The sequence below is a fragment of the Protopterus annectens genome, chromosome 9.part0 (genome assembly GCF_019279795.1).
Source record: "Protopterus annectens isolate FY-2018-M chromosome 9.part0, PAN1.0, whole genome shotgun sequence".
Taxonomy (NCBI): Eukaryota; Metazoa; Chordata; order Ceratodontiformes; family Protopteridae; genus Protopterus; species Protopterus annectens.
The window spans coordinates 1,194,772,742-1,194,782,233 of record NC_056743.1 but is presented as its reverse complement, the minus strand read 5'-3'; the positions used below and the strand labels follow the sequence as shown (position 1 = coordinate 1,194,782,233).

General features: G+C 40.7%; 1 protein-coding gene across 1 annotated transcript in view; it reads left to right on the top strand.

Annotated features, from left to right (window-relative positions):
- The window catches only part of LOC122811932 (ABC transporter G family member 9-like), a 338,279-nt gene that overhangs the window by 119,693 nt on the left and 209,094 nt on the right, over nt 1–9,492 (top strand). Inside the window, exon 2 of the mRNA XM_044084109.1 lies at nt 6,961–7,121. Within this exon, the coding sequence (XP_043940044.1) occupies nt 6,961–7,121 (161 nt within the window). The remainder of the gene's footprint in view (nt 1–6,960; nt 7,122–9,492) is intronic.

Here is a 9,492-nt window from a genome sequence, read left to right as displayed (position 1 = left end):
GCCTCATTGATTTTTTGAGAAGGTCACCAAAATAATGGATGTACTCAAAACAGTACACACTGTATAACTCAACCTGCCCAAATCTTTTGACAAAAATCTCCCCTTGGGCATAGTATAAAAACTAAATAAACTAGGAATAAACCCTTTATCACCTGCTGGACTGCCAACTGGCTCACAGATAGGATGCTGGAAATCAAAATATGGGAAGTTACCTCCAGAAAGGGACCAGTCACCAGTGGAGACCCCCCAGGATTCTGTTGTGGGACCTCTCCTGTTTGGCATCTACTTTTTTGAAACAAAAGCCAATACCAAAGGGATCTGACTGACTGAGTTTGCAGATGACTGCAAGCTAAGAACAGTCACAAAATCCCTAAATGATTTACCCGTCCTGCAGGAGGGTTTGTCCCAAATAAATAACTGGTGCAAAATCATGGACTGAAACTAAATGGCAGAAAAATGCATTATTGTAGAATTTGAGAAGTCATCTATCTCAGGGAACTACCACATTAACAATAATCCCCCAAGAGTTGACCCAGTTGTTTGTTATTTGGGAACCTATGTGGACAGTGACCTAAGTTTTGACCAACATGTGTCTATTGTTGTAAGAAAAGCCGTCTGTATTGCACAACGTATTTATTTATTTATTTATTTAACATGAAAATCCTACTTGGAACAAGCCAATTTTCAGTGGAGGCCTAGGTAGAAATGCTTCAGATGCATGTCTTTGTAATGTGGGAGGAAACCGGAGCACCCGGAAGAAACTCAAATAAATGCAGGGAAGACATGCAGACTCCACACAAAAGGCACCCCAACCAAGAATCGGATCAGAGAACCTCTTGCTGTGAGGCAACAACACAAACTGCTGCACCACTACGCATCTTATAAACAAAGGCATTGTGTCTAGATCTAGGGATGTCACTGTCCCCCTTTATTCAGTCCTCATTAGGCCAATCATTGAGTATAATGCCACCTTTGGCATGTATCTGTCCAAACACATGCAACAACTGGAACTCCTGCAGAGATACCTTACTAAAAGGATACAAGGCCTAAACAACATGTCTTACATGTGGTCCCATTCAGAAGATCTACTCAACAGAAAGTCAGACTTCATATGGTCAAGACCCTATTATCAACTTTCCAAAATATTGAAGCTTTTGAATGGAGATAGCAATACAGTGGGGATCTTGGAGTTGGCATATATGATATGTAGGGGGTGTGGTGGGCTTGTCACCCCTTAAACAATGTATATTTTTGTTGTTTTCTTCCATTCAACTTTTTGGAAAGCCCCTTGCATGGACCAACTCAAAGCCCTGTCACTATACTCAGTATTCTACAGACTGCTAAGAGGCAACCCACGTCTGGCATACAAAGAATCCTCTGATCCAATACTGATGGATTTACTGCACATCAGCAAATCAAATAGCATCAGAAATATGTCGTCTAAAGATCTGAACCTCAACAGAATGGTTAGGAGGGACGGGTATATCTTGCAGTGTATACCGTGGCTCTGGAACAGACTCCCCATTCACACAAAACAAAGTGCATCCCTTTCCATATTCAAATGCAACTTAGATCTATGGATGGGAAACAGCAAAATTTATCCCAGGGCTGCCCCCTGTGCTACTAATACACAGAGGCAACTCCTAAATGCTTTATCCAGTTTACTATTAAGTGGTCAAGGCTTGGAAATGCTTCCACCGGACACAATGAAACGCACAGCAGAAAGTCAGAATACCAACTACACACAATGTTGACTACAATCTCAAATCCCAGAAACACTCCGCCGCTCTGGACTCAGGAATAAGTACTAACATGGGTCTGGAAGGCGTGCAAAGTTAGGCCTCAATATTGCTTGTGTTTGGTATTCCAACCTTCTGTGTCCACAGTTCCAATGTGCAAAGGTCAAGCTTCCAAGCCTCAACCACTTAATTATCAACCACTTTATCCCATGCTTAGGTCCACTCAAATTATCTATGTTATGATCCCAATTATTCTCATTAGGGGTAATATATAATTATCATCCATCAGATGGGTTATGTCACCCTTTAACCAAATGGGATAGGTTAATTTAAGGACAAAAAGGGAACCTGGCTTGTCTTAAAATGGTCCACAAGGGCAGCTAGCCTAGTACTTACCTATGAACCTATGAACCTGTTTGAAGACTGCATAAGTTGTTAGGGTAAATGTGTCCTTAAAGGGATCCTGTATACAATGTTGCAAGAATATTGCAAATGTATAATCTGTTATAGAGTTGACTGTGCCATGTGGTCCTGTACAAGTGTACATTGTGGATTTCTATATATGACTTCAGATTTGTATATGTGATTCTTCTGATAGACAGATACATCCATGACATGCTTCAGATGGTTGCCATTACATTACTCACTATTGTGAATTGAAAATGCATAGGTTTGCTATAGATAGCTAGACAGAAAGTTATAGATATAAAATATATCTATATTCATACACATACACATGTTTAAGGGTTATGCTTCCAGAGAGCGTTTATCTACTACAATATTTCAAGCTCCTAGTTATCATACAACAGGAACTGTAACAGAGGTGTTGGTCCTTTTATTACAGTGCCATGAGATGTTATCCTTTATTGGACAGATGCTAACATACTCTCACAAAAACATGTGTATTTGTGTAACTTATAGCTATTTTTTACATTTGTAATATGGTACCAGATCAACATAAACAAAGGGTTATGAGCTAACAAATATAATACTAAATGATAACTATGAAACAACTTACATATAGAGATCTAACAGAAAAAGTATAGGAATGCTAAGAGAACAGACTCATAACAGGAGCAAAAAAGAAATGTAAGAGAGCAGAGTGAAAACAGATCAATGATATAGAAACAAGAAACCTCCCTTGAAGGAGGCCCATGCGAAATATATAAATCACCCCTTAAGGACTTAACAAGCATTTCAACTACAGGGGCTTCTCAATCATGGAACTCATAAACAAAGACATTGGTAACCTCCAAACTCTGGATCCCACCCAGTTCGGGTTTATGAAAGGCAGATCATGCCTCCTGAACCTGATTGATTTCTTTGAGGCAGTCACCAAAGCCGTGGATGAGGGTAAGGTGGTTCACACAGCCTATCTTGACCTTGCCAAGGCTTTCAACACCATCCCCCATTCTGGAATTATTGCTAAACTCACTAAAGTAGGTATAAATCCCTATGTCACAAGATGGGTTGCCAACTGGCTCACTGACAGAACCCACACTGTAAAAGTTGCAGACTCCAAATCTGACCTTAAGGCAGTGACAAGTGGAGTGCCACAGGGTTCCATCCTGGGACCTCTCCTGTTTGGTATCTACTTCTCTGAAGTACAGGCTAACACAGATTGCCTCTGGCTAATGAAGTTCGCAGATGACTGCAAACTAGGAGCCATAGTCAAGTCCCCAAATGATGTGGACATCCTACAGAAGGGCCTCACTGAGACAGATGCCTGGTGTCAGCGCCATGGCCTCAAGCTCAATGCCAAAAAGGGCAGTGTCATCCCCTTTGGTAAAAACTCTCTACCCATGAACTACCACATAGGCAGCAATCTACTTAACACCAAATGCGTGATAAGAGACCTTGGGACCCAGGTGGACAGTAGTCTCTCCTTTGATAGTCACATCACCACAGTAGTCAGGAAGTCCTTCTACATGGCACACCTCATCAGAAAAAGGTTCTCTTCCAGGAAAAAAGAGGTCATTGTTCCCCTCTACTCATCACTCATTAGACCCATTATAGAGTACAACGCCCCTTTTGGAATGTACCTCACAAGACATCTTCAGCAGCTGGAAAGGCCACAGAAGTACCTCACAAAGAGGATTACTGGCCTCAAACAAATGCCCTACACTGACCGCCTCAAAAAACTCCAGCTTTACTCCATAGCATATTGCCTACTCCGAGGTGATCTGTGCCTAACATATAAAGCTATGTCAAACCCAGACCTGTTGGACATGCTATACCTAAAGAAATCCCAATCCCTCCAAGCTACACATGCTAGGGACCTAAACCTTGTCACCACAATAAACAGGACATGCTGGGGGGATAGATTCTTTTCCCAGAGACTTCCTATACTCTGGAACAAGCTACCCATCTATGTCAAGCAAAGTTCTTCCTTAGCACTCTTCAAGAAAAATTTTGAGTGGATGGGAAATAGGAAATACACACCGGGGATCACTTCTGTGTCTCTGCTGGACAGTGGCACAGGAAAATAACTTTCTTGGGAGGCGTAAGCTATGGTACTTTGCTGGCTAGGCTTACGTAGGCCCTTGGGCCGATAGCCTAGTACCTACCTATGAACCTATGTTCATTAACTTTTTCACTTTTAATAAGTCTTTATTGAGGCATTCAGGCCATTGTTTATACAGCAACAATCAATAAGAATAGAGTACATAAACTATTCTGAATTTAGAAATAAGTAAACAAAAACAATTATGAGTGATATGCGATAACGTATAAATTGCTGGATGTGGCAATTAATGTTTCACTTTTCATTTATGTTCATCTCTGTTTTTTTGTAATATTTTCATACGATCACAGTGGCTGTGATATCTTAAGCTAGACACTCAGATCTGCTCTGAGTTACAGCACAATGGCACTAAATATACAGAACCAACTGATATTGCCAACATCCTGGCAGATAAGTTCAGTGCTAACTTTACCCCTCTCTCACCCCCTAAAGGGCCCATCTCTATACCAGAAGAATGCATAGTTCCTGTAATCATGGCTGCACAGGTAAAAAAACACACTCTCCAAAGCCAAGAACACAGCATCCATGGGACCTGACAACATTCCAGGCTGCGTTCTACATGAACTACAGAACAAACTGGCACCCCACCTAAGTATCATGTTCAATCATAGCCTCACCTCAGGCTTTGTGCCCACTGAATGGCACACAGCAACAGTTATCCCACTCCACAAAGGGGGAGCCACCATGGACCCTGGGAACTACCACCCCATTAGCCTGATGAGCCTGGTCTGCAAGGCTATGGAATGTATCATCATGGAACTTATAAACAATGACATTGGTAATCTCCAAACTCTGGATCCTACCAAGTTCGGGTTTGTAAAAGGCAGATCATGTCTCCTAAACCTGATAGACTTCTTTGAAGCGGTCACCAAAGCCATAGATGAGGGTAAGGTGGTCCACACAGCCTATCTAGATCTCGCCAAGGCTTTCAACGCCATCTCCCACTCTGGAATTATAGATAAACTCACTAAACTAAGTAGAAATCCCTATGTCACATGATGGGTTGCCAACTGGTTCACTGAAAGAAACCAGACTGTGAAAGTAGCAGACTCCAAATCCAACTTCAGACCAGTGACAAGTGGAGTATCACAGGGTTCAGTCCTAGGTTTTCTCCTGTTTGGTATCTACTTCTCTGAAGTACAGACTAACACAGAAGGTCTTTGGCTAACAAAATTTGCAGATGACTGCAAACTAGGAGCCATAATCAAAACTCCTGATGATGTAGACATCCTACAAAAGGGCTTCACTGAGACAGATGCCTGGTGTCAAAGCCATGGCCTCAAGCTCAATGCCAAAAAGTGCATTGTCATCCCTTTTGGTGAAACTCTGTACCCATGAACTATCACATAGGCGGTAGTCTTCTTAACACCAAGAGTGTGATAAGAGACCTTGGGACACAGGTGGACAATAGTCTCTCCTTTGATAATCACATCGCCACAGTAGTCAGGAAATCCTTCTATGTGGCACACCTCATCACAAAAGGTTTCTCATCCAGGAAAAAAGAGGTCATTGTTCCCCTCTACTCATCACTCATTAGACCCATTATAGAGTACAACTCCCCTTTTGGTATGTACCTCACAAGAGATCTACAACAACTGGAAAGGCTGCAGAAATACCTCACAAAGAGGATTACCAGCCTCAAACAGATGCCCTATGCAGACCGTCTCAAAAAACTCCAGCTTTACTCCATTGCATATCACCTACTCAGAGGCGATCTGTGCCTAACATACAAAACTATGTCAAACCCAGAGCTGTTGGACATGTTCCATTTAAAGAAATCCCAATCCCTCTGAGCTACCCGCTCTAGGGACCTAAACCTTGTCACCACAATAAACAGAACATGCTGGAAGGATAGATTCCTATCCCAGAGACTTCACATACTCTGGAACAAACTACCTGTCTATATCAAACAAAGCTCCTCATTGGCACTCTTCAAGAAAAAATCTTGATGATTGGATGGGAGATAGGAAATTCACCCCAGAGATCACCTCTGTGGCTCTGCTTGACAGGGGCACAGGAAAATAATTTTCTTGGGTGGCAAAAGCCAGGGTACCGTTTGGTTAGGCTTATATAGGCCCTAGAGCCAATAGCCTAGTACCTACCTATGAACCTATGAACCTATAAGCAGACGGCTAGAGCAGCTTTACATTTCTTTGGTCATACTTCATTTATTTATTTATTCATTTATTTATTTTTCATGTAGAACTCTAGATGTCTACCTCTTTCTATACAGAGGGAACTAGAAATTTGATAGAGAAAATTGTACTACCAATGTCACAAAGTGAGTATGTGACTTTATGGTTGATATCGTGGACTTGCACTTCTCAAATTCCTTCACTGTACCAACTTTATTATCACAAGAGTGAGATAGCCATAGTTATGACACAATAAGCTCACTTCTGAATCATCCATAAATAACTATAAAGCAAGAACATGATAACAAATACACAACATAGAAAACACACCCCTGTGTGGCACTAACTTACTTTGTGTAGTGAAGCATAAATCAAAGCTGGTTGTTTTATATTTCTCCAAATTGCTAGTGTGCTATTTAATCAGTTCATATGAATTTGACTATACAAAATGCTGTGGCATATGTGCTCATGGAAATCATAATGAAAAAGCTGAAATAAAGCTGTCTGTTCACCAATTAAATTAATTACATTATCTGACTTTTTCTTCTTTTCTGTTTCACAGTGATACAACAAATGGAAACCATACAGGTTGCCTTCCACGGAAGGTGGGAATGCAGTTATGTTTTGCTGGGATAGATTTGGAGGTTAAAGATCGCAAGATACTGAAAAATGCTGCAGGCACAGTGAACCCAGGAGAACTTCTGTCAGTCATGGGGCCTAGTGGTAAGAGCCCATGACTTTTGCATTAATGTTGTGCTTCACTCATATGTATCTCTAAAATGTTTTCTTACATGCTCTTCAGAAGAATATGTGATAAAGCTGAGTGATGTTGATATGCAAGAGATGATTACTTAACCTCCTCTGTAGTAGTTGCAACCTTCTATAAATGTAGTTGCAATGCAAGGAGAAATCAGAATCTAGGCATGGCCAATGAATAAGGTAATATCTTAAACTCTGAGGTGAAATAAACCACAATCCTTCACTCAAGGTTTGGAACCAAATCTGCAGAATGGGTTGTGTAGATGAAAAATCCTGGTTATTGTGCTCAGCCATAAAAAGCTGCATTGCACCTGCTTTTGTGATGTCTATATTACATGGGAGAATTGTCCATTATACAGAAAGACACCTGCGAGCACAAAGGGCTCCAGCATAATCAGTAGAGAGAAAATACAGTGAAATGTGAGCAAATGAAAGCTACAGTGAGTCAGGGTCCCTGTTGTGACAGTCACTGGCAGTCTAGACCTCATTATACTTGCGTGTTCACTGGCTCGTGTAACAGATGGACCATCTAGGGCACAGTATATGTTACCATCACAACAGTCGATGCAGAATAATATACAAAGATATCAAACCAGCTGAAATGAAAATGACCTATCTTAACAAAAATAAAGTCCATTTTATACTTTCTGTAATGACTGTATAAATGTCCCTAGACATTATCTGCAAAAATCATATAATTATCCACGCATACTGTCTGTAATGAATCCAAAGATACCTCTTTATGCTGCTGTAATGATAATATTAACATTCCTGCTCACTGATCAGAATGATTCTATAAATATATTTGCATATTGTCTGCAACAATTGTGTAGACATCTCAGTGTGTTATCTGTAATTTATACATAAATATCCCTGCATGCTGTCTCTATTGGCTGTGTTAATATCTTATACTCTGAATATGATAATGAATAATCATCCCTGTATGTTGTCTGTAATGATTGCATTCATAACCCTGCACCATGATTGTAATGATTATATAAATATATTTGTATGCTGCCTGTTATGATTACATAGATATCTCTGCATGCTGTCTGTAATGTCTGTATAAATATCCTGTATGCTGCTTGTAATAACTGTAGTAGTATACCTTCACACTACATGTAATAAATGCATAAATATCCCTGCATGTTGTCTCTAATGATTATATAATTATCCCAGGACAAGGTCTGTAATGACTGTAAACATATCTTTGTGCACTGTTGGTAATGACTATATAAATATCCCTGTACATTACCATAATGATGGTATAAATGTACCCATAAGCTATACCTTGCAGCTATTAAAAGTGAAATTAACCACAAATTTATCCCTGGATTAACACCTTTACCTGTAATGGATAGGAGCAACATGTAAATGTTATGTTCATCTCTAGGTTATTCATATTTAAAAGAGAAAGGCTAAAAACGTTTTAGGAATGCATGGCTGGGCTTCTAAAGATCCTCATATATCAATAGCCTAGTATATACCTATGAACCTATAATGAAGGCATCCTGGTGGTGCCATGATTGCAGGTGCATCTGCAATGATGGTAACCTAGGTGATGGAACCAAGTCTTTGGCTGGAAAGGAAAGGAAAGGAAGGTTTAATCATCAGGAGGCATCTATTTACCCTAAAAAAAATACAAGCTCTACAGACTAGCACTCAAATGATTATAAGCAGAGTTTCAGTAGACAAGCCAGCTCAAACCTATGTTATGGTGGTGGACATCAAATGGCTCTGTAAAAATTTTGCATGGAGCATTTTAATGATACTTCACATTTCTCCTCCAAATCCACCCAGTTCATGTAGAAAACATTGACATAACTATACAGATGAAAAGAGATCATTGCATTGTAATAGTCACAGATGCACTCATGGCACTCTGCCATGCACATCCAGCAAGACTCAGCTAACAAGAGCATGCCTGTTTTAGGGGACCTCAGCTAATGACAGCATGCCTGTGTTAGGGGGCCTCAGATAATGACAGCATGCCTGTTTTAGGGGACCTCAGCTAATGACAGCATGCCTGTGTTAGGGGGCCTCAGATAATGAGAGCATGCCTGTGTTAGGGGGCCTCAGATAATGAGAGCATGCCTGTGTTAGGGGGCCTCAGATAATGAGAGCATGCCTGTGTTAGGGGGCCTCAGATAATGAGAGCATGCCTGTGTTAGGGGGCCTCAGATAATGAGAGCATGCCTGTGTTAGGGGGCCTCAACTAAGCAACATAGGGCTGGACAACAGGAAAAATGAGCTATAGCCACAAAATGAAGGGTCAGAATTGTCAGCTGGAAACGGTACAAATGCACTATTTAAGGTCAAATGCAGACAGCAATTA